The sequence below is a fragment of the Astatotilapia calliptera genome, chromosome 19 (assembly GCF_964374335.1).
Source record: "Astatotilapia calliptera chromosome 19, fAstCal68.1, whole genome shotgun sequence".
Lineage (NCBI taxonomy): Eukaryota > Metazoa > Chordata > Actinopteri > Cichliformes > Cichlidae > Astatotilapia > Astatotilapia calliptera.
In genome coordinates this window covers 4935111-4961401 of record NC_137440.1, presented here as the reverse complement: position 1 = coordinate 4961401, position 26291 = coordinate 4935111, and the positions used below count along the sequence as shown (strand labels likewise).

Genomic DNA, 26291 nt, shown 5'->3' with positions numbered 1-26291 from the left:
AAACCTTTGAAATCAGCAAGTAACACTTGAGCAAACCCCCCTTTGTACTCTCTGAATTCTGCTAACCTATTTGTTTGCTCCCCACTATGAACACGCCCACTGCAGTGCAGGGGCAAGTGTGCTTGTCTCATAGACCTGTGATGTCTGAAGGTCAAGGTAATGTGTTATGCAGGATTTTGTAAGCCAGGTGTTTCCTTCTGTTTCCTAACTTCAAGCACAGCTAGACTAGCACATCTTCAGGTTTGTACTTTGACACAATAGAGTCCTCATATTAACCCAAAACGCCGTTTTTAAAGACCGTAACTTTCGCAACACGATTGGTTTTACTTTGCAGCGATGATCCAACAAGATGAGTTTCATGCTTATCTGGGCATTAAGCCGTGACCCCGATTGAACGTCTTCTGTGAGAAAGTGACTGACATTACTGCCAGAAGCATAAATGGATGAATAATCGCTTCCCACTGCTATAACATAGTAGCTCAGCAGAGAGCAAATGAATACAGTAGGTCTGTTAGTGCAGAGAGTGAAAAGAGACAGTACGAGCACATTCACCCAAGCTAACCTCTCTCTGTCTCTCTGTGTAGTTTAAAGGAACAAAGCAGACAGCGTCTCTCCAGAGAGCAGGCCACTTCAGGGCCAGCCCCCCTGACTGGTTTTACACATACACACACTTTCTCTCTCTGCATCTCACACTGAGCAGTGACTCCTGAGCAGAGGAATTCCCATGCTGTCATGGGAAAAAACGTCACCAGGCTGTTCTGTGTGTGTGTGTATACTTGTAGCTTGGTGAGAAACATGTGCGTCCTGCAGTAATCTCTCTTAACAGTCTTTTCATTATTGTTTTGAGTAGAAAAGGTGCTGCAGAGAATGCTGCACACAGGAGCACGTTTTCCTCTCTGTAGAGAGATTCATTTGGCTGTTTTATTTTGGCTATTTCCCCCATCATTCCTAGCTCTTCTTTTCATGGCTTGTGTTGTCCAATAAATGTAAATGTGGGGAAAGCAAGTTTCTCCCACATGTTTTAAACACGATCCCTCATCATCATGATCTGCCTGTCATGGCTTCTTTCCTTAGATCTTTCTGGCAAATGGCCCACGGCGTGTTTACAGCAGGTGACTGTACCACCCAGTGCAAAACGCAAGCTTTTTCTTAAATTATGAAAACCGAGAGACACATTGGTGACACCTGCCAGGCTGCAATGTCATGTTATTCCCGCCTTCCTTCACACTTTACACACAACATGTTTGATTAACATGAAACCAAAGCAGTGCCAACTTATTTTAGCCTGGCCTCCACCATACAGAGCTCAGCCGACTCACTGGACTGAGTCAGAATATACTCCAGTAAGCATCATAACCCATATCAGTGAAGATATATCACTTATTAGCTGGTTTTGGTGTCTTTAGGCAACTTGTTTGCCAAAATAAAGCCTTAAAATAACATCAGCGTTACCCTTTTAAATTGTGCATTCAACAGTGTTTTATTCAGCTTTTCTTTGACAGCTTCAAAAATGTGGACTGAACTGAGAGAGTCATTCAGCATCACCGCACGCACACAGACACATCTCACCCCACTGTCCCTTTGTCCCCGCCTCCTAAGGCCCCCACTTGTCCTCTGTAGCTTTGTCCTTTAGGCATCTAATTGGGTGCCTGTTTAGAAAGGAAAGGTGTTAAGTAGGGGGAATTCCCATAATGCTCTTTTATTGGGAGAGTGGACAATGGAGACTAATTGGTTCCTATTAGCAGATAGAAGACAGGGAGAGAGACACTTAAAGCATTTAAAAAGGAAGAGCAGCATTATGGGTACATCATGTAAATGTGTATGTATGTGTGTGTGCATGAGCGAGCAGGGTAGGATGTTGGCTGTGTTGTAGGAACGGTGAAGAAAGAGTGTTGTTGTTTTTGCCATTTTCTTGTGGGGATGACAAACAAGCTCTCTGTTCGCCTGTGTGATTTGTTAATATTTAGGAACATAAAAACATTTCTGTGTGAGAGTTCTTAGGTTTTAGGAAGGATTTCATCAAGCGTGTTTGTGTGAATATTTTGGGCAGTCTGAGTAATGACTCAGTTTTCCTCTGCATGTGTGTGTTTGAGCATGTTTTCATTATTGTGTGAGGACAGCAGTCTTTATTCATCATCAGATTAAAACTTATCGTTGTCTGAGGTTAGAAGTCTTTGTGGGTTGTTGTCGATAAGTCTAAACTGGTAGCATTTCCTTACATACGCGTATATGTGAGTGTGTTGTTGTCGTATACTGAGAATGAAGAAAATCATAGCTGAGTAAAAAGTGTTACTGTAGTGTTATTTTAAGAAGGTATTTATTATTTCACGTTGTGCACACTCTGAAGCTTATGTTACATAATAATGTAGTTTATGCCTCGGCTGTCTTACAGTTTAGTGTTTGACCATATTTAATTTCTTTCAGTTGAAAAAGAGGTCAAATGTTATTCATTCAGATCCACTGTCGCAGAAAATGTGGCCACTACTAAATCCGTACCACATGTTGTGGGACAAACTATGTATGACATAATCTGCAGTGCAATAAGCCTACTACAGGAAGAGGCAAATAAAGTGGCCTTACCACAGATTATGGTAAGATACCACAGAATCAGTAACCTAACCATGTCACACTTTTTCTGTACAGAGAGCTGTGATTACAAAATTACAACAAGAAAAAAGCTGATCTATCTTTGAAGTGGTAGCAGGCGAGCCTGCAGGAAAAAGCCTGTAACAGCCTGTCTTTGTTGCGTCGTGTTTTGGTTTCTACTGCAAGTTTCATTTACCAATTTACTTATTGTGCTATTTGTCTAATATTTTCCCTTTAAAATAGAGAAAGGATAACACAGAAACCAAAGGAGATATATTTTCCAGCCATTTCTGCAAATAAGCTTTTAATTAAAAAAAAAATTAAATTAAAACAAAACAAATACACAAGAATTAAAGTTTCTATTACACCAGCGAATCATAATAAAACTGATGCCAAAATATCTGAGAAATCGTCAGTGCCTTACATGCAAGCAGAACATGAACGTTATTTTAAAAGTGCTGAGACACTGTCCCATGTCTAATATAGGAGCACAGCCAATATATGTTGAAAATTAGTTGATAAAATAGCTGTTTGACAAACTAGTAATTATTAATATCACTAGTACAAAGGTATGTAACAAAAACTGACCAGCCAAAACAACACCAGAGTGCAACCTGTGGATGTGACGTCAGGTTTGGTGGATGTAACTGGCCAAACATTAGCTTGAGCAACATGAAGTCATGGCTAATTGGAGTATTTTTTCACAATTGCTATTTCTCCTGTCTTACCTGACTGACTCCTAATAGTTGGCAGTTTGTTCTTTATTTTTGTCTACTAATGGTGATTGGAAAATAGCTTCTTGTTGCATTACAGTTGACGGTAATAATTTATAATGTTTTAAGATAAGATAAGATAAGATAAGATAACCTTTATTAGTCCCACACGTGGGAAATTTGTTTTAACGTGTTCTTTAATTTTCTGTCGTGAGTGTCACATATCCTATCAACGTGAGCAGAATGGGTTGTTAACTGGGAGGATAGAAGCCCAGCATAGGACTGTGGACATTTGTGCTGTGGGATTGGTCTCAGTTTCACATCATTACACTGCTAGTTGTTTCCTCCATGTGCTCATTTTATCTCTGTTCCATCTAGGCAGGAATCAAAACCTTGACACAATTTAGATTTAGCTGCAAACATCATAAATGCAAGACGGCAGTTGCCATTTCCAAGTTGCTTTGCTACCAGTTTTGTAGAGTGTACTGTGCAGATGCGTCGTCTATCTTTTTGTCCAGTCTGTGACCTCCCCTTGCTGTTTTTAAAATGTTGCATTGTCTTGGGTTGTTTTTTGAACATTGTACAAGGTGCAATCAAAGAGTTCTGAGACGTAATGGGACTTCATAGATCCATGCATAGATTTCAAAAGCCACGGTGAGAAAAGATGAGATTTGAATGAGAAAATGCTCTTAAATGTGAGATGGCTAAATCTGAATCCGTCTTGAGTTTTATGGATATGTTATCAGAACTTTGTTGATAACACATATGCAAAAATATCTTACAGCAATGCTGGCTACACGTATCTATGAACGTAAGTATGGCTTTGATTATAAATGTTGGTTACAGTTAAATTGCCTTTGGAATAATAAAAAGGTTGTCTGAAAAGGAATACATACAAAAGGAAAGAGAAATAAACCAATAAGTTCAAAAAGAAACTTTGATCCATAAAATGCAGTCCCCGTTTCTTTCTTTGCTTTGTCTTCTAAAAATGCATGTTTCAAAGTTTCAAATGCATTTAGTCTTTTTGTGTTCACACATTTTTATGAGTGATATTTTTCAGCTGCCCCTCTCTCTCACAGCCTGGGCCTCCACATTAGGCCAATTTAATTAGAAGCCTTTCACCAGAACTAATTAGCCAGCTACGCTAGCCCAGCTGAATGAGGGGCAAGGGGAGGTGATTGAAATTGTGCTACTCAAGGAGAGCATTGTTTAACAGTTTGATTCCCTCTTTTCTCAATTTTTTTAAACACAAAACAGACTAATGGAATTTGAGCAAGCTGGTTTGCTTCAAAAGCCGTTTTTTTGGATGAGTGAATGATGGCAGCTGAGGAATTGTCTCACAAGGCTCCATTTGAGTTCCTTCGTTTTTAATTAAGAAACACGCAGACTCAGACATGATTGATCATCCTCTGTGATAGTTTTATGTGGTAAAGATATTTCATTTGTGTTCACAACTCATCTGTTTAATTGGCTTCTACTCAGCAAACAGTGCACAGTGATGATGAGATGTGAGGGGATATTTACCAAAACACGTGATCTGGTGTAACTATGCACTTGTTCTCTTTTGGATGAGTGCCTAATAGGAAAGTTGGCTCAGATGGAGGCTGATGCCGGGTGGTTAGGAACAGGTGTGTCCGTACAATGGAAAACAGTTTCATTCTTTGCAGATACCTACCGTTTAGCTCCATTAGCAGCATGACTCTAATGTCAGTACCTCTGTTGGTCCAACTCTTTTGATCAGAATCAAAAATATCAAATATGAACAAGCTATGGACTGAGTTATTAAAATTTCGACAGAGGTTCGTGGTCCTCATAGGATGAACCCTAATGGTTTTGACTCAATGCCTGACAAGTTTTAAGAGTCACATTAGCTATACTCAAGACATTTAGACATTTTGCTTTACAGTAATATTGATGTAAATATATTCAAAACAATAAAACTACATCAGGAGAGGTGTTGATTAGTTGCATGGAATTCAGGGGTAGAGATAGGAATATCTCGTTTCAGGTTTCCAGCTAATCACATTCCTGCAAATTCCGATCAAAGACAGATCTCAAACCCTAAATTACCATATAGATGAGAACCTTAGGAGGTAACAGATGGAGGCGGATCCATCTCAAATAAAGTGCTGAAAAACAAACAAATGGTCTGCACATGGTAAATGGTTCACTAATACAGCACCTTTAAACCTGCTACAAACTTCTTTACACACAGCAATGGCAGCAGAGATTCAAGGATTGGAAGCAAAATGAGGTTTAATATCTGTCCCACACACACAAGGAGGGAATTGTGCTGTCAACCTCAAAATTTATGTAAGTGTAACAACTGAGCAAAAGACGTCTGAACCAACTTTTCTATGACAGAGAAGTACAATGGCAAATGTTCGGTTAGGTTTAGGCACAGATCCTGTGGAAGTCCAGTTTAGGAAGCGATCATGGTTAAAATCAACTGAACCACCTGCACACCTGGGTGTGGCCATAGTTTGACTCATCCACTATGCTATGTCCTTTTTTTTATGCTGTCTATGGTAAACATGACCCCCCTGATTAAGGTTAGTTAAAGTTTGGTGTCAAAAATACACACAGTCATTGTTTATTGAAACAATTCATTGGTTTGAAACAGGAAACAAAGAGTACTCAGCCACTGATTTGCTGAGCCATCCACACACCCCAACCTCCTCCTTAGGTAAATGTTGTAGTAATATAACTGTGGTCAGTGGTGGACTTTCTCACTTTGATAACAAGTTGCTGACTTGTTCCTCTCCTAGCTCCCTAATATTGTTTGCTGGAATATTAACTTGTTCCCATATGTACATCAACATGTTGCTACTGGAAGTCACCATAAATCAAATACTTACTAATAATATATTCATCCAACATTGAACTCTTTAACAGAAACAGAACACTATCGCAATCATACTGTGCCTTCATCATTTTGTATGACATGCTTGCAGAAATAGTCATACACACACTTTGAGCATGTTGCCCCTAATTTTACTTATGCCACCTCACCTCTCAGTGAAATAATAAGCTTGTTTCCCCTCATACAAACACACATGCACACACACACACACACACACACGCACGCACGCACGCACGCACACAAATAATCGCATGTAACTGTGATTGGCTTTGGCAGCACAAGGCCATCCAGGGCTCTTAGATATAACTGCTTCTCTTTGATAAACATGAGAGCTCAGACACACTGCTGTCTGCAGCTGACTGAGAATCACACACCAACACACCCACCCACACAAACACACACACACACTCCATCTGAAGCTATGTATACACACACACATACACGCCTTCGGTCAGCGTACAATATTGGAGAGTTGAAGCCTGGAGAATATTTGATATGTAGATAAGTCTTAAAAAGGGTGAGATTTGCATATTGGGCTCCTGTTGCACGCGACTCTGAGCTGCATGTGGTATGTACATTTTTAATCAGTGAGCAGAGAAAAAATTAATTTGTTTTTGGTGGGAGGAAGAAGAGGGACGGTGCTCCTTTCCGTTCTATTAGCAGCATTTTGTCAAAACAGTTTAGCTGAATTCAGACAGACTCGGTATTAAATGTGTTTAGGCATGATCTTTATGCTTTGTGTGGTTCCTCTATATGCATTTTTGCATGTTTAAGCATCATATTACTTTCCCACAGCTAGCACTTATTAAATGAAACCTCTTCAATTAAATGCGTGTTGTGTTGCCTCATTAAACCGACACCTTGTTGTGTCGGGGAAAGATGATTTGACTTTTTTTTTTAAATTTAAGTAAATTGTTTTTACGCTTTTCAATTATTATTATTATTTTTATTTCATTCTAGTTCTGTTTGTATAACCTTGCCTTCAATTTATGTCTGGCCTTTGTCTTGTTTATTTCATTGGAATTCGTATTACACACTTATTTCTTTGTCTGCAGGCCCTTTTTAACTTTACTGAAACCTGGTATAGAATTGAGTTTGTGATTGCTGGTGGTAGGTGTTTGTCTCTTATTTTGTGTTTTGCAAAGTTCTGCCTAAAATGCTGCACAGGCCTGACTAATGTTTTGTTACTATGTCCGAGTTAAGAAAAGCAATTTGATTTCTGACATTTGTGGCGTAACTTGACACATGATGTCCAAAATCAAACTGCTTTTCTTTTCTTAACTGATATCATGATGGCTCAAAAAACACATCTCCACAAGTCAAGGATTGAGGTATTCATCTCGGTTTATCAATAAAAACATCCCTCCAAGTACCTGTGAAGTTAAACATAAATGTCCTAAATCTCAACATGCTCAGCAGATAAAACGCCTCGCTCTCTTTCCATCTGTATGTGTTTGAGCTGCGGCAGCTTCCAGCAGCTGAGCGGCTCTTCTCTTTATTACAGCTGACAGTTTGTTTATGTCTGGTTTGAAGCATTTATTTTTACAGCATTTTACAGCTTCTCTCGGTCTCCTCGGCTCACTTGTCTGACCTCGAGCTGACTGCTGCTTGTTTAGACATTAAACAGATTCAGACCCTCGGTGCTGTTACAGCAGCGGCACCAGTGAGCAGGGCTGGGAATCATCTTGAAAATTACCATACAAGCCTTGATACCAGCCCGCTGACAACAGCTAGAGTCACTGCTACTAAAGCAAAAAAACTTCAATCGTGCAATTGGAGTTGCTTGACCATAAGGCACACCCAAATAAAAAATGTTAATTAGAAAAGCCTATAAAATGTACTCTCAAGTGTCTCAATATATCAAATTTCTGATTTTCTTTCCATCATCATCATTTTCTTAGTCACTTAACCAATCTAAATAGGAGAGAAACAAGCCTCCCCCCCAGCCACCTACCCTAGCTATTCTGACATTTTATTTTCTGTCAGACCCAAACCAGCTGAAAGTCCTAATCTTTGTAGTGTATCTTGGGAACCTTACTGGACATGCCTGAAATACCACGCTTAGGAGGTGTTGAGGAGGCCTTTTAGCCAGATGCCCAAACCTCAATTGGCCTTTTGAGCTGAAGCAGCAGCTCTACTCTGAGCCCCAACCAAATGACCGAGCTCCTCGCCGTATCTCGAAAAGTGAGCATAGGCACCCTTTGGAGGAAGCTAATTTGAGGGTAGGAACGAAGATAGACCAGTAAATCAATGGCTTCACCTTCATTCTCAGCTCTCTCCCACCACAATGGTCGCTGCCAATGCTGCACCAATTTGTTTCCTCCACTTGTCCCCCACTCATGAGGAAGACACAGAGATATATGAACTCTCCACAGTTCATTCACAACCTGTAGCAGGCAAGCCACCTTTCTCCAGGGTGGAAAAGTGATTTTAAATAAACTGAAAGATCTGATCAAAACTTAAAATAAGTTAAGGAGAAAACAGAAGAGATCTAAAGTTTTTGGTCCCAAACAAAGAATTATGATTTAACATTAAAGGGTTTCTGATGGAGAGCCTTTGTACTAGTCACATGTCATGAGTCTAATTGCACTGCAACCTAAGATATCTCATGTAAACCAAGAATCATCATCCTCACTCATCCAAATACTGAAGCACACTGCTGATGTATACAGCTCTGGCAGGTTTTCTGTTCCTATAAACTGTGAAATGTTGATTTACATGTTGGAAATGCAGAAGGAATATTGTTCTTTATATTAAGGACACTGTTTGGGGTTGGATCAGTTAAATACATCCAGGTTAACTGAACAAAATCTGATCTTATTTTTCTCGTTCAACAAAGTGTGATACTGTGGGGATTTTGACCCTCTCCTTCCATTTTTAAAAAGCGACAGATCGAGGCAGGAGATCTCAGAGGAATGCTGAGTTTTGCCTGTATTCCCCACCGCTGCAAGGCAAAGCCACACCTGGTGAATGTACAGCAGCACTAGCTGTCATGGCTACTGAACGGACTCACGCGCAGACAGTTCTTTTCAAGGAAACAAAAAGGGGATTTATTTACAATAGGGATCACCTTAGTGCAAAATATATGTACAGTGAGTTGGGAGGGGGTCCAGGGCTCCAAGGAGAGAAGGGGGGGGGGGGGTGCAAACACACACACGCTTCCTTTTCCACTCAGTCACCGCCACCGCTCCTCCGCACACACGCACTCCTCCTCAGCCGCACTCGCTCCAACGCTCCACACACTGCCCCACTTGGACAGGTCCGGTGATTCGGTCCAGAATCTACAGACAAGAAGTTCACGGTTAGTTCCACAACAGGAAAAACAGACAAAACTTCTTCGAATAAGCCGCGAGCACGAACTCAGGTGGTTCAACGTTCCAGCGGTGAGCTGCTCTGTGCCACTGCCTTAAATAGCAGCTGGGGAAATCAGCCAGATCAGCCGCAGGTGGACACCATCACACGGGTGCGTGGGCCAAGAGCGAGAGCCCGTATCGAGCTCCACCCAGGCAGAGAGGAGGAGGAGAGACAGAGAAAACCAAAACGAACAACAACAAAACCTGTAGCCAGCGTTGGCCAGCCAGAGAGACACGGGGACCGTGACACCAGCAGCATGACGTAAGTGTGTGAGATTCCATCTCTGCATATCTAGTAAGTGTATGTACAGCACTGTAGATTAACTGCTTAAAAGGCGCTCTGGACTGACTTGTGCATGACTAAATACTTTAAAAAAGAAGTAGAGTCAGAGAATGAAGTGTGTAGTTTGAAGTCTCTCGTGGCAGATGTCAGGATGACATCTCTCATCCTGATGTCGAGTGTGCTCCCACCAAATTAGCAAAATATTTGTTAACATATTTTTTCTTTTTTTTTACCTTGACTGACATTTTCCTCGTTCCATTGCTCAGTGCAATTTTACTGAACGTCAGTATCCAACTGAGAAATCTTTAGTCAGATTTCTGTGAGCACATTTATGGAAAAACAAAATGTAGTTAGTTACATCTTTCATTAAGTTAGTCAATGTGAGCAACTTAATTCTGAATACTTTGGATTACTTGATATATTGTCATGCTTTTTGCAACTACATGAATGTACTATTGTTGTGTGATTTATTACTATTACTGAAGGCTACCTGCCACCGAGCTAACATTGTTAGCTGGCGTTAGCTGGGGTTAGTTCATAGATTGCAGACTGTAGACTTGATGGATAGCATTAACAACCTGTTAGCTGCAAATAATCCTGTGCAGTTCTGAGAGCAATACCAACTAGATTTTTAAATCTTAATATAAAATGAGTAACAGTGGGGCGGACATCAGGTAAGGCTTTACTGTTTGCAGTGATCTCGTATAGAAAACTTTCTGTATCAGTAATATGTTTTCTTTCTGTCTGCTATCAGAACTGCACATGATTATTTGCAGCTAGCAGCTTGTAATGCAGCCTTCACCAATAGTAATAAATCACACAGCAATAGTACATCGAAGATACTGAAGTGGCACATAACCCAGGTAGCTACAACTAAAACAAGGTAGTTGCAGTAAGCTAACGTTAGTTTTCAAATAAAGAACTTACACCAAGATGTTTCTTTAGGTTGGAGTCTTTTGATGCTGAGAGCAGCTTGGTTGTTGGAAAACAAAAGTTGCATTGCACGGTCAGATTTCACCTATCCCTGTCTTCTTTAAATGTGAAGTGGTGTTAGAATTTGCAAGTAAGAAATGCATTCCTGCCCGTGCACTGCTGCCTCTGTTATGCTGGCTCCGGGTAGTTTCATAGCCTAACATATGAAACAGGAAAAGACCGCTTTGTAATCCATTTATTTCAACAAAGTAACTGTATTCTAATTATCATCTATTTAAGTAGAAACTGTAACAGAATACAGAACTAAAATCAATATTTCGTTCTTCAAAAAAGGACTATGAGATGTACTTTGGGTTGAGTGCTGGTGAAGCGAGTTTGATTCCCCAAGAAACTGATCCAATTTAATACTTTGAGGCAAAAACATCCCTAGATTTTTGCATTTTACATGATAAAATATTGGACTGAAAGAAACTGATTAGAATAATTAAAAAGGGTTAGGTTTGTGTACGAAACACTCAGCTGACATAACAGGTGACTTGGAGTCTAATTTACATATTCAGAAAATGGACAAAAGGGTTTTCTTGACTGACTTAGTCGTGACGTTCTTTTAAAGACGTGACTTCAGATGTGGCTTACCTGACGTTTCCTTTGGTTTGACTAAGTCTGGCTTTTCAAACCCAAATTGCCCTCGAGACTGCAAAAATCATTTGATGAGTTGCTTTGACAAACCTTGACAACTGACACGCTCTCAAAAAGTTGACACTCTGACAATACTTTTAAAACGTGATTTTTCTGATTTGACTTTATGCTTGAATTTCCCTCAGAGTAGTAACACTTGACAAGAGACATCCTTTGGCAAAACTTGACATACTTGAAATACTTAACAGTGACTTTTCTGAGATTATTTGAAACAATCAGAGACTGGATAATTTTAGGGTTTGCTTGGTTTTTTCCCTCACAGCACCTCTAATATTAGCAATCTAGCTTTTACTACAGCTCCATCACTACTATCGCAGTAGAAAGAGTCCAAAGGTCAAGAGATTCCTGACAATACAAACACAAAAATGCAAAGCCATCATAATTCAGATTTTAATGAGCGCTGAAACCTTCGAGGTCTTGGGCATTGAACATGAGTTGAGATGAAGTGTATGTTAACTGGAGGCTTTGGAGTGTAAATGGACATTTGTTATGCAGTTTAATCTCTCGCTGGTCTCCATGATGCCGCAGAGTTTCCTCCAGCCGAGCCTGTCAGAGCATTTCAGCCTGACAGGCTGACAGTCTGTTGAGGGGGAAAAAACGCACACAAATGCAATCAGCATAACTACATTTTCACTGCAGGGGTCTGAGTAAATGTGTGCGTGTGTGTATGTTTAAGAGAGAGCATTAGTGAGTGAGCACGGGGTGAACTAGAGGGGGTGTAAGTACACGAGGGTGTGTGTTTGTGGCTTGACAGCTCGCAGCATTGATCAGAAGATAAACCAGCAGCCTTTCTGCTCCATTGTGGCATGTAATGGTTATGGGAGAATTCACGACGCACAGACACTGACGCACACACATTTTGCCGAAAACCACACCGATACAACAGCTCTGTTTGTGAGACTACATTTGCGAAAGCACCGGGGATTAAATCTTTATGATTGTGACTTGACGTTTTTTTGCTCTGTCTGAGATCTGCATTTGAATCAATGAGTTTCATCTCTGTCCATGTGAAAAAAGGTGGCAGTCTCTGACAGTCTTTCTTTCAGAATGATTGATAGTAGCAAATCACAACTAATAATGGTACTTTTTCAAGGACGGGGGAAGCTTGAAGTCATTCATGGATACTGATATGTGTACTCTCATATTGTAGATGCCTCTTGTGTTGTTTTGCCCCCACAGACAGATATTCATTTAATTAATTTGTTTTTATTATTTTTATTTATCTCAGGTGTTTGGCAGGGGACATATATATTGCACTATTATTCTGTCAGGTTAAATACAGTCCCATATTGCTGTGTTGGTTTTTACTAGTTATACAAAAATTTTATTAGCTTTTGATTGGTCAGAATCACTTAGAATAAGCAAGACATCATACAAGTTCCTAATTTGTCATCATCATACAGTTTTCCTAATTGCAGGCCAGCACTTGTGTATGTATGTGTTTGTTAGAGTGTGTGAATGAGATAAAGGTTTTAAAGTACTTTGCAGAACCTAAATGAGTTCAAAAAGTATGATTTATGGTCAGTCCATTATAAAAGCCACTGAGCTGACCCTCTGTACTCCCCACTAGTTAGTGGGCAATGGGTGACAAGCTATTCTGTCACTCAATGAAATATACACTATTACTTTCTTTCATTTTCACACAGTCATATACTGACAACCAGGGATGGGTTGTAACATTAGATCATCTCACGAATGTGACTCTAAACCAACAGATCTCTAACTTTGCAGGTTAAGCCAATTTGTGATTCAGGGCTTCTAATAAATTTATTGGATATCTGATATATATACCTCAATTCCTAAAAAAGTTGCTGTGATAAATATATTTTTTTTAAAAAAAAACAAGCGTATGGGACAGTACATGTTTACCTTTTGTGTCATATTTTTCTTTTCATGACGTGCCCGATGATTTCAGTTGATAAAACATCCAGACTGAAGGCAGGCTGATTCGGCAGCGGGACTTTAAGAAAGCAATGCTTTTGTAATAGATGGCGTATGCTGTTTAATGTTTCCTAACAGAAATATGCAATGCTTTCCCTCAAAAGATGTCTTGATGAGAGCACATGAGCTCTAAAACCAGTATGTACCTTTCACGTCAACGGTGCATGTGGTGTGCAATCTGCCATTTCCATAGGTGCGCCTCCAAACCATGAGAAATATAGGCTATTCAACTGAGTGCTGATAACAGGTCCTCTTCTGTTCCATCTCTATGTTTTCCAAAAGTAATTTCAAAATTGGATTTGTCTTTACACTTCACCTCAGTCCATTTTGAAGGAGCTTTGACCCACATCTTGCTCACATTTGCCCACATTTGCCCTCCTGCGCACAGAGATTTCTCCAGATTAGATGAACCTCTGCCCAGTCATGTTACTGACCTGTTGTCAGTTAATCTAATTGGTTGCAAGATATTCATCCAGTTTTTTCTTTTACTTTATATATTTTTACTTTCAAAGGAGCTTGGAAAGAAAAACGTATGGACTTCTTTAAGTTGCTTGAAGACGTTTCACCTCTCATCCAAGAAGCTTCTTCAGTTCTAAGGTCAAATGGTGGGGAGTCCCAGATATAAACCTAGTGGGAGTATCCCCCCACAGAGGGACAAAAGGACCCCCTGATGATCCTCTAATCGCCTGAGCCAAGGTGTGAAACTGGGTGTGGGTCCCAATCAGCCCGAGTTTCGGGTGAGTTCATTGTGAAACCTGGCCACACCTTATCATGCGAATTCCTGAGGTCAGATGGCCCAGGATGTGAGTGGGCGTTAAGGCGTCTGGGGAGGGATCTCAAAACTGGATTATAGATGGCAGACAGTTGGTGTCGTAAACCCCCGCCTCTGTTCAAAGATGGTCGCTCACAGTGGACATAGATGGCTTCTTTCACTCCTCTTTCAAACCATCTGTCCTCTCTGTCCAAAATGTGAACATTGGCATCCTCAAAGAGTGTCCTTTATCCTTAAGATGCAGATGGACAGCTGAGTCTTGTCCTGTGGAGGTGGCTCTTCTATGTTGGGCCATGCACTTGTGAAGTGGCTGTTTGGTCTCTCCAATGTAGAGGTCTGAGCATTCCTCGCTGCACTGTACAGCATACACCACATTGTTAAGTCTGTGTTAAGTCCACTTCACAAGCGCATGGCACAACACAGAAGAGCCACCTCCACAGGACAAGACTCAGCAGTCCATCTGCATCTTAAGGACAAAGGTCAGGGGAGGAGTTCCCTCCCCAGACGCCTTAACGCCCACTCACATCCTGGGCCATCTGACCTCAGGAATTCGCATGATAAGGTGTGGCCAGGTTTCACAATGAACTCACCCGAAAGTTGATTGGGACCCACACCCAGTTTCACACCTTGGCTCAGGCGATTAGAGGATCATCAGGGGGTCCTTTTGTCCCTCTGTGGGGGGATACTCCCACTAGGTTTATATCTGGGACTCCCCGCCATTTGACCTTAGAACTGAAGAAGCTTCTCGGATGAGAGGTGAAACGTCTTCAAGCAACTTAAAGAAGTCCAGACGCTTTTCTTTGCAAGCTCCTTTGACTACGCTGACCTGGATGACTGAGAACCTTCACAGACCTATTTTTAGTTCTGTTTATCTTTTATTTTAAAGAGCATTGCAAGTTTTTTGGAACTGGGGTTGAAGAAAATTTGAAAGATCTATCAGGAAAAACGAGTGACAGTCTGTTACTTAAGCACAGAGGCTGTAAAGCTAATGTGTTAAGATGATAGTTTTTCTTCAGTACTAGTAGATGTGTAACAACTGCTGAGTATGTTTGTATGGGATTACTGAGACAAGACTGTCTCAACCTAAGTTTGGTCATAGGTGCAACACTCAAAAACCACTCAAAGCTCATAGAACTGCACAAAGCCAAACACGGGCATACAAAGCAAACAGAGAAAGGTTAAACAGGGAACTACATGCAGAGAGATGCCTGAGGTTCATATTCAGACATCAAGCAAAACCAAACATAAGCAAACATTTCCTGAAGTTGAACATAAGCAGCCACAATGCAAACAGACTAAGTGTGTGTATATGTATAATTAACTGACCAGGTCCCTGACTAGCAATCATTTTTTATAACTTTCCTTTATCCCTTTCATATAAATAAAAACACTCATTGCTCTGTTGATATATTTGGCCGTATACCTTGTTAAGTCACACAGTGTTACCACATCAGTTTGCACCAAAGCTCAATCACACTAACTCAATCATTCCCTTTAGTGACATTCATTCAGTCATTTCTAAGAGTCGGACTCTGGTAATAACTTCACTAAGGAAGAGTCCCTCCATAGTAGACACACACACACAGACACACACACTCAACATCTCTGCTTGCAGCCACAAAGCAGCCGTGACAGAAATTGGGCAGCAGGTTAATAACTACTGCCCATCCTCACAGCGCCCAGGGCCACACACACATATATGCGCACACATCCTCTCAGAGTCACAGACGGCATGTCCAGGTACTGCAGATGATAAAGTGTTAGGTCTTGGTATTGAGTCAGTGTGTGTCAAGGATGTCCAGCTCTGCTCTATTTCCTCTGCATGGCATTAGATTAAGAAACTGCCACACACACACACACACACACACACACACACACACACACACACACACACACACACACACACACACACACACACACACACACACACAAAGCTGCTTCACTTCTGGTTTTCTTGTTCGCTTTCCTTCCACATCCTTAGTACATTGCCATCCATAATGCCCGAATTCAGTGTGGAATTAATGTTTTATGAGCATATAAAACTGAAGCAAAATGGGAGAGGTGAGAGGTCATCTACAGATCAAAACTAATCCAACTTTAGTTTGAGTGCTTGTTGATTTTTCTATATATTTTAAAGTTTTGAGTCTCATGGCCTTCACTGCGATTTAAACCTTCAGAAAAATTCTGGGACGGTAAATGACAGGAAGAATGGGAGTTGAGCTCGGAGTTTGATGATTCATGGGTTTAAGCTGGAAGTCGTAAAACGGCTCAGTGTTGTGGGTAAACAGGTGAATATGGAGACCGTATGTCTTCCCGTCTGCAGTGAGTAATGACATGCATTAGAAAGAAGAATGAGAGGGGAAAAAATAACACAAAATACACAAAAAATAGTTCACTGCACCACTCCAGGCCACTTTAAGGAAATGCAGTACTAATAATAGGCTAAATTAGTTGAAATATTATAAAGTACTTAAGGATCGTCAAGTTTCTTTGTATTTAGCTTGAAAAAAAGATTTTGCTAACAAATTGCCACTGTGATGTTGGCAGGTAGGACGAGACAGGGTAGTTATTTAGAAAAGTACTTTCTAACTTGGGTGAATTGAATGAGGAATGGTACATATGGTCCATATGGTACAGTGGTTGTGTAATGAAACATCTCTTTAGTTAGTTTTAAATTTTTAAAGAAGAATTTGCTGAAAATTTGTTATTCATGTTGTTCCATCCAGGCGGGGCTCAGAGTGGAGCCTTTGCTCCTCCATGTCGAAAGGAGCCAGTTGAGGTGGCTTGGGCATCTGGCAAGGATGCTTCCTGGGCGCCTCCTGGGTGAGGTGTTCCGGGGCAGACCCAGGACACGCTGGAGAGATTATATCTTTCGGCTGGTCTGGGAACTCCTTGGTGTTCCCCCGGACAATCTGGAGGAGGTGGCTGGGGAGAGGGAGATCTGGGCTCCTCTGCTTAGGCTGCTGCCCCTGCAACCCAGCCCCGGATTAGCGGAAGAAGATGGATGGATGGATATTACTTCTAATATAGTTTAACTGGGAACTTTTTCTGCTACTGGTTTAATTCACATTTTAATAAGTGTATTCCCAGTTTGCCTGTGTGAATTTGATGTGGATTTGGAAAAAAGATCATCAGGATATCAGCCTTTTGGTTAACATGCTGTAAAGACAGTTAGACAAAGAAGAGGCAGAAGGCCAGATTTACTGAACGGCGCAAAATAGCATGTGAGCGCAATCCCCAAATAGCACTCATAGGTCTGGTTAGTTTTACGGGTCATTTACAAAAGTTGTCCTGTTGTAAACACAGTCAGTTAATTTCAAGTAAAAAAAAAATATGACTTGCTTTTTTGGCGTTAAATATCGGCTCAGTTAGGGGTACACTGCCTGTCGTAAATGTTTGTTATATCAGTTGCTGTGCTTGATTAAAACACTCTGTTTTGCACGTTCATAAAGGAACTAACAGAAATACACATGTAGCAGGGTTAGTCACAAAAAGATCTCTGAGTTCCCACATCTTATACACAATCCTGTCACTATGCTCTCTTTGTGAATACTGACAGCACTTTTTTTAAGCCAAAACCCAGTTTTATGTCAATAAATCTGTCCTGAAGAAGTTTATATGCCAAAATGAAATGTTGGTTTCTAACCAAATCCTTTACTAATACTGGGAGACAGGAGTCAAGCTTTTTTAGATTTTAAATTTCAGCTAACAGCATCAAGTAGCTGTAGGAATCTGGCATGGGCTGCTCTATCGTGGCTTTCTCTCTTTGGTTTGAAACCTCCACCAAGACATTTGCTGTTAACTTCTTATTAAAGTGGAATGACGTTAAAATTGTTCATAAATATTCAAGAAAAGTTTCTGTTACCGACCTGCTAAATGTCATGGTGGTGGTATTTGACCTTCTGGTAACAAAGGTAATGCTGCTGTTTTCCAAGGTGTGTTTGAGTCTTTTGGTAAAGTAAATGCAGACTTCCAGGCTTTCACTTACTTACTTTCAGGTAGAGTAAAAAATAAAGGGAAGTAAATTCTTCTTAGAAGATGGATTTCAGACCTGGGCAGCAGTAGGACCTTGCAGTATTTTGGTAACATGGAGATAAGTGTTTGAGGTGCAGCAAAGCTCCAGTTAAGGTGGAATGTGGGTTTCCGGTCCACTCTTAATGTCAAGAAAAGGATTTCATTACTAACCTCCTGTTAAGGTTGCATTTACCTTTGTGTTTAAGAGGAATAACAGAGTTAAAGCTCTGCAACTCTCTGGGCCTTTGGGAACGGAGCACCGATCGAGGACGGAAATACTCGTCTGCAGCTGCAGTTTTGTGTGTAGGGAGGAAAAAAGCAGAATTAGATTTGGTTTGTCTCCACATTTGCTGAACCTGGAGGTTTTTATTTGTTCTCTTTTATCGTCCAAAGGCATTTTTGGAGACGGAGAGACAAATTGTGAATGTAGCTGCAGAAAAAGAGAGGAGGAGAGACGGATCAAGGGTCTGAGAGAGAGAAAGAGGGGGAAGTTGTGTGTGTGGGCGATGGAAGGGAAAGATAAACGGCTCTTCTTTGATGGTGTGAGGCGTCGATTGAAATAGCGAATAAAGGACGGCTTTCATCGGCCAATGGGCTGTTAGTGACACGGGGGATTGAGCCAAGCCGATTGGCCTGCAGCCTGAGAACACTTCCTGGGCCAGTAAACTGCACGCTCTGTCACCCCGCTATTCTTCCCCTGCATCCCTCTCTCCCTCTCTCCCTTTCATTAATTGTCTCTCTCCATTAATTACTCTTCCTCCCTCTCACTTTTCCTCAACATCTTTGTCCCTTCTCCTCTCTTTCCTTTTGCTGTTGGAGACCTCTCTCACCCTCTTTTGCTCCTGCTCTGTGTCATTTATTGTCAACTCTCTCTCCGTCTCACCTCATCCCTCACTCCCTTGTCTTTCTCACCTTAATCCTCTTTTCTAGAATCCTCTACCTTCTTTCACTTTATCCTCCTTTTACTGTTTGATGCCAGTCCCTTTCACTAATTTTTTATCTCTTTATTCTGTCCTTCCTTTCCTCTCTCCTCATCTCAGTTTTTTTTTTATCAACCTTCACTCCATCCCCTTTCTTCTCTTTTCCAATTTCCTCTTCTCACTCCCCAAGTTATCAAGTTATCTTCTATGTATTTATTTTCCTTCTTTTTCCTTTATTTCTTCCTCATGTCTTAATGTTTTGGTCTTTTTGGTACCTATTATATCTTTATTTGCATTCTCCCCATCTGTCTTCTGTTTATTCCAGTTTGTTCCTCCTTCTTTCTCTTCTCCTTCCTTAACTGCTCCACGCTGCTCCATCTTGTGTCACTTTTTCTTTTATCCCCGTGTCCTTACTTCCTACCACTCTACTGTTTTCTCTACTCAGTCCCTCCTAGCTCCTTCGTTCCTCTGGCCTTTATGCGTCTCCTTTCCTCCTTTCCTCACTCTCCTCTTCCCTTGTTTCCTTCCCTCGCAACAGTGAGTGAAAAGTCAAATGTCGTCTTGTCATCTATCAAAAAAGCATTTTTCCCTGCAAATTGTTTAAGAAGAGCTCACGATGGAGAGAGCATAAGAATGAAAGGAAAAATAGAGAAAGAGCGTTAGAAATAGAGGGAGGGTGAAGGAGGAAAAAAAGAGAGAAAATCATTTCGCTATGAAGTAGAAAGAGAGAGAGAGAGAGCATCGCTCGGCTGCCTCAGAGATCGATTGCTTTGCAGAGCTCCTGACAGGTGTAATTGTAAGGGCGTCATCTGTTCTTGTTTGCACAAAATACATTTTTTCCCCCCTCTCTCTTTTCTTCTTTCAGTTTTTTTTCTCTGAAGCCGCGACTGTAGAGACGAGGCACATGGCGTTGCCGTCACCATCGCCTAATCTTCCCGCCATCATCCCATTCTTGTGCTTGCCATCGGACAAATCCCCTGTTATTTGAACAGATGGTCGGAAATCCATTCTGGTGATAAGTTGCCTCTAGTTAGCATTTAGATTACCTGCAAAAATGGAACAATTTACTACTCTGCCTCCCAGCATAACTTCCTCCTCCTCGCCTCCTCCTCCTCCTTTACCTCCCCTCGTTTCCTTCACCAGTGCCACACACAAACATAAACCTTTGCCCCCCCCCATCCCCGGCCCCCCCATTCAGCTCCCTGTCATCTTTTGTACTCACTTTGAAGTGTTTTGTTATAAATTACAGCAAACTTTGACGAGTGTGTTAGAGTTACACGACGGAGAGAGGCGGGAGAACAAAAACAGAGGGACTTGGGGAGGAGAGAAGCGCAATGGGGACAGTGAAGGGAAAATACACAGAAAGGACATAAAAGTGTCCAAAAAGAGAAAAGTGAACAAGGAAAGAGGATAAGATTGCAAGGGAAGAGGAAGGGAAAGCACTGAGCAAACAAGGAAATAAGAGGAAAAACAGAAGGGACTGAAACGTGGACAGCGGCGCAAAGAAAAAAAATCAAAAGATGGCAGAAGATTCATGAAATGGCAAGCAGAAACTTTCTTCCTAAGATCTGGGAACAGAATGGATATCTTAGCAAGTAAAAAGTAGAAAATGAGAAAAGAGACACTCTTGAGTAGGTGTCACTAATTCATTGTATCTTATGTAAAACAAGTAAAAGCCAGCAAACAGGACTGGAAAGGAAGGACAGAATGATATAGAAAAAGGAAGGGATGGCAGGATGATAGAAAGAAGACAGAAAGTAAGAAGAAGGATTTCAAAAGAAGAAGGGAAAAAGGCTGGGTGAGAGAATAATGAGATGAAACACAGGTAAGATGGGTTAAGGTAGATAAAAGAGAAGAATAGAGACAAGAAAACTAATCTGGGGAAGAAAAAGAATATAAAGGATAGTGGGAATCTCACACTTTCCTGAATTTTTCCCTCTATCCCTCCTCTGTTTTCTTCATCAAGCACTTATTATTTTTCTGTTTCTCCAGCTTCCTGTCTAAATTTGTTGTACACCTTCTCTCCTTACTTTTTCTGTTTTCTACTTTCCAGTTTAGGTTCTGCATTGGGATATTTGTCAGGAAGTACAGAGTTTTGGTGCTAACTATGTTCAGATCACACAAGTGTACAGCTGAATGTGAAGCTGTGTGTTCCTCTGTCACCATACCTTTTTTCTGAGTGCTTGCTTGTATTCACTCCCCACTTGTGCTCCTTCTTCTTTTTCTTCTTCTCTGGTATAAATTATGTGTTACCCGCCTCCCTGAGCTGTGATGAGCATCAGATTTACATAATCCAGTTAGAGGAGTCAAATGGCGCTGTCTGGTAGCAGATTTGGCATGCTAGTCCTGATGCTAGCTTCATTAGCATGGCCCATTACAGCTTGAATTTTGCCCGGCACACTCACACTCACACTTCACCACATCTGGCCTTGTTCTGTGTAAGTATTTGCACAGCTTCCAATATGTTTTCATGTATATTTTCTGTACAAGTGTACCTTTCACTGTTCATGTGTGTATAATGCATTTAAAATGCTGATACAAGTGCCTCCTGCACGGCTGCATCTGCCTTTTCTGCATCAAGTGTATGCACATTCCTGTCATGGTTCAGCTTTTTCACCCATAAGTTCAGACTAAAATTATAAATGATTTTAAATTTGTTGCTCTTGATGGAGCCATTGTTTTCTTTGTGTTTGTGTAGATGTATGGTTTATGAACACTGTGTACACCAATTCCACAAGTTAATAATGTTAACTTGTCAGTAAGGCCTGCAAGAATGAGACGAAGTTCCCCAGCAAAACATTTCAGTTGAGAGTCCTAACATCTGGCCTTATTTACAACTGCTACTGGCATGTGGTTGTAATCTGGATAATGATATCAACAAATTTGTCAAGTGCGGTACCAAATACGGAGGTACCAGTTCTCTTTTTTTTTTTTCCTGGGGGGCAAAGCTGAGTGTAAACTGTATATGAAGAATGGGTTTTTCACCAGAACCCTCATTATATGGACCTTATGGACTTTGTTGGGAGGCACTGCTGAGATAGTCTATAATTAATTGCTCTGCCCCTCACTGAGCCTGGTTCTGCCAGAGGTTTCTTCCTGTTAAAGGGAAGTTTTTCCTCCCCACTGTCACCGGGTGCTTGCCCATAGGGATCATCTGATTCCTGGGGTTTTCCCTGTATTTTTGTAGGGTCTTTGCTTCCCAACATAAAGCATCAAACTGAAATTGTTTGAATATTTAAAAATGTCATTCAGCATTGTTAAAACAGGGGAAAACTATCTATAGTGGCTAAAACCAGTTTTGTACCAGGTTTTAATTATCCTTTTTTAAGCTCTAAAGGTGGACATTTGGACATGATAGGTGTGTGGGTCATTGTTTTTTGGTGTCACCTAGAGGAACAGCAACTACAACCTCTGCCTTCATTTTTCAGCTCTGGAAGTTGGTCTGTGGTTTACACATGGCTGAGGTTTGGCAGAGTGCAGGGTCTGAAATAAGGAAAATGATTTAAGAATAAATGAATAACTTTAAAAATAGAGAAATATAAACCGGTTATAAAAACACCCAGTGTATTTATTACATACTTGTACAATGGCACAAGTATGTAATAAATACACGACAGAACTTCTGTCTGTCTGCAGTTGAGCCTTTTCAGGGTTAGTCTTAATGACAAGTCAGATCCACTCACATCCTGTCTCTGCAGTCTTTTGGTCAGCAGCTCTGCCCCTCAAATTGCCTGTTAAATTTAAAAGCATTACAGAAAGACAAGTGTGGTTTTTTTTTTATCTTTCTTTTATTTACTACTGTGTTTGTGCCAGTTGTGAAAGGTACACCAAGAGAAGGTGGAGACAGAGAATGGGAGAGAGTCAGATGAAGGGAGGGAGAGTATGCAAACAGAAGGGAGGGAGACGCTCTGAGAGAATGAAAGGGAAACGGGGTGAAATGTTGTCTAAAACTGCAGCTGTGTGTTAGATAATGGGATGATGAGGTGGTGCACTCGCATAAATGCGCACACACACACACACACACACACACACACACACACACACACACACACACACACACACACACACACACACACACACACACACACACTGCTTGCCAAGTCTGGTAAAAAACACTCATGTCATGTCAGTTGAGTTCACCGACTCCTGTTTGAGCGCGTGCTCATGCGAAAGTCTCTTTGCATGCGTTCGACAATTACACGTGTGTCTGCATATGACATGTGTGTTACTAAAGGCCAAAGTTTCAACGCAGGTCTTGAAAATGTTTCTATAATTAAAGGTTTTGAACTATACTGTAAAAAGAAATATTGCACAAGCGCAATAATGCTCTGCTGGCTTTTAATTAAAATCTGCGAGGCTAAAAGAAGGAGATTTTCTCTGTGGAGATCGATACAGTTTCCCATTATTAATACATTAATCTGCTGTTTCAGAGATGTCTGGTGATAATTCCCAGACCTCCTCCCCTCGGTCTACCACCACCATCTACTTGTCAGGCGTAGCATAGTTGCCATGGGAACATACTGTGGTGAGCAGCTTGGAAACCTGGTTGGCCGGGTTACTGCAGAGGTAAAGGCACCATATAGCGGAGGGTCAGAGATCCATCATGGGCTTCTTATGAAGCACACGGGGGAAAGAGCTTCTGGAAATGGAAGACTCAGCGTGACCTCTAATGTCACCTGATCACTGTCTCTCTCTCTCTCTCACGCACGCACACACAGACACACACAACCTCATCATTGTACACATAAACAGTCACACAACAAAACCATCTGAGCGCACAATCGCTCACACACCACACATGCTCTCCTCGGCCACACGCTGGCTTTATCGTGCTTCCTGTTTCCCACAGCTGCCCTACAATCCTTCAGTGTCCCAACAACAGGAAATTAAAGGAGCGTGGCGCGGCACCCCGAGCGCCTCGACTTTTTGATTTGTGCGAGTCGCTATCGCTAATGAAAATCAGCGCAGCGCTCTGGACAACGGGGGCCGCTGATAGAGGAGCGACTTGTTCACCACACAACAGCCGGCGTCTCCCAACAAGTGAGCGCTGTAAATCGCCTGATCGAAGAGAGGGAGGGTGGGTGGGTGGGGTGGGGGTGTGCAGGAGGAGAATGGTGGTTAAAGAGGCCGGGAGATGCCGTGAGCATATGATTCGCTTCTGATGGTTTTAGGTTATGCAGAAAAATACTCAGGTGTGAATATGAGCTGAAAAATCTAATAAAGACTTCAAATTTGTGACAGAAGGTTAGCAACAAGAATGAAAGGAAAGGTTTACAAGACAGCAGTGAGACCTGCGGTCTGCGGTTTGGCAACAATGGCACCGACAAAAAGACAAGAAGGCCGAGATGAAGATCCTGAGATTTCTGTTGGGAGTGACCACGAGGGACAAGATTAGAAATGAGCATATCAGAGGGACAGCTCAGGATGAGTATTTTTGTGACAAAGTTTTATATATATATATAGATAGATAGATAGATAGATAGATAGATAGATAGATAGATAGATAGATAGATAGATAGATAGATAGATAGATAGATAGATAGATAGATAGATAGATAGATAGATATGATGATGATGAGCTGCCAGACAGGAGGAAAAGAGGAAGACCTCAGAAAAGATTCATAGATGAAGTGAAGGAGGACGTCAGGGAGGCATGGAGGTAAATTATCCTCTGTGGCAACCAATAAAAGGAAGAAGGCGAAAAAGACAAAGAAATAGAAGAAGGAGATATAAATAAAAAGAAAGTACTCTGTACCAGTCTCCATTTCTGAAATACAGTATAAAAAACATATTCTTGTTTTCAATAAGTAAATATATGTGGAGTTGGATTTATTGTCTTCCTTTATTTGTTTTTCTAAGTTCATTAAATCGTTCATTTTATGATTATAGTTTTACTTTGCTGCACAGAAGCTTGTATTATTTTTTTTCCTCGCTTCTTTTCCCTCTCCTTGATTCCTCCTGTACCTCTGCTCGCTCTGTTTATTACTTTTCTTGATTTCTCATGTCAAGAATTCTCTTCACATCTCATGTCTTTTGCCCAACATTCCTTTTCATACCATTCCTTTTTGTCCTGACATTTTCCTTACATTCCTATCGTTCTTTTTTCTCCTGTCTATAGAGGCTAAAATGATTTTTTATAGAGTAAACATGTCATAAGCATAACCTTTAATCCAAAAGAGCTGGGCAGTTTAACCCAGGAGTCTCGGGGGATTGACTAGATTTTGGAGTCAAGTGGCCACTCTGGGAACCCTCATGCTCTTGTTATTTTCCCCTGACCATTATACTGTTTCTCTTTCTCTCTTTCTTTCTTTTTCCATATTTCTTTTTCATTTATTTTTTATTCTTCCTTCCACTATGTCTTCACTCTTTTCACTCTTGTTTGTCTGTGTACTCTGTTTGTTTCCTGCTTCCATTTTCTGCTTTTGTTTTAAGTTGACTTTCATCATTTATCCCTGAAATCACATTCTCCATTTCTTCAGTCTTTCTCTCCCCTCTCCCACCACCAAACTACTTCTGCTGTTTATTTGTCCTGTTCTCAAGCCGACTCAGCCTTTAAACATCCTTCTTCCCTTCATTTCTTGTAAACATATTTTCCTACCAATCCTTTTTTAGTTGTCCTTCTGTCCCTTCCTTGCTCTTCACCTCTGATTTCTTCCCTCTTTGACCTCTGTCCATCTCTCTCCCACAGTGTCATCTCCCTCTCCTCTTTCTCTCTCATGATTTCTACCAGTATTTAGTGTTCAGCATTCAGACAAGGTCACAGAGTAATTTGTGTGTGTGTGTGTGTGTGTGTGTGTGTGTGTGTGTGTGTGTGTGTGTGTGTGTGTGTGTGTGTGTGTGTGTGTGTGTGTGTGTGTGTGTGTGGCTACCTCTTTCCTTCGTCCCATCCAGGCACTCAGCCAAGAGAGAACGTCTTGATCCTGCACTTAGGACATTGTGTCTGTGTGTGTGTGTTAGTGTTACAGAAAGATTGATTTGTTTGGTTGTACAGGGAACAGTGTAATATGTGTAATGCTCTAATGGCTGACAGAGAGAGAGGTGTAGTGACTTTCACTGTTGCAGATCTTTATACCTGTCTTGCTAAGAGGTTGTGTTTTTGTTTGCAAACTATGAACACGTTTGTCCATTCACTGACTGCCTCCTATGTGAGAATTATATAGTGATTTTACTCTATGTAAGCACTTCTGGATAGTTATAGAACAGCTGTAGAGGTC

General features: G+C 41.1%; 1 protein-coding gene across 4 annotated transcripts in view; it reads left to right on the top strand.

Annotated features, from left to right (window-relative positions):
- The window catches only part of npas3 (neuronal PAS domain protein 3), a 374776-nt gene that overhangs the window by 40353 nt on the left and 308132 nt on the right, over positions 1–26291 (top strand). The window contains exon 1 of one of the 4 annotated variants that reach the window (XM_026151152.2): positions 9355–9777. The exons of the other annotated variants lie outside the window; for them this stretch is intronic. Coding sequence (XP_026006937.1) covers positions 9773–9777 — 5 coding nt within the window. The 5' untranslated portion in view covers positions 9355–9772. Of the gene's footprint in view, positions 1–9354; positions 9778–26291 lie in introns of those variants that run through there. 4 annotated transcript variants of the gene reach the window in all.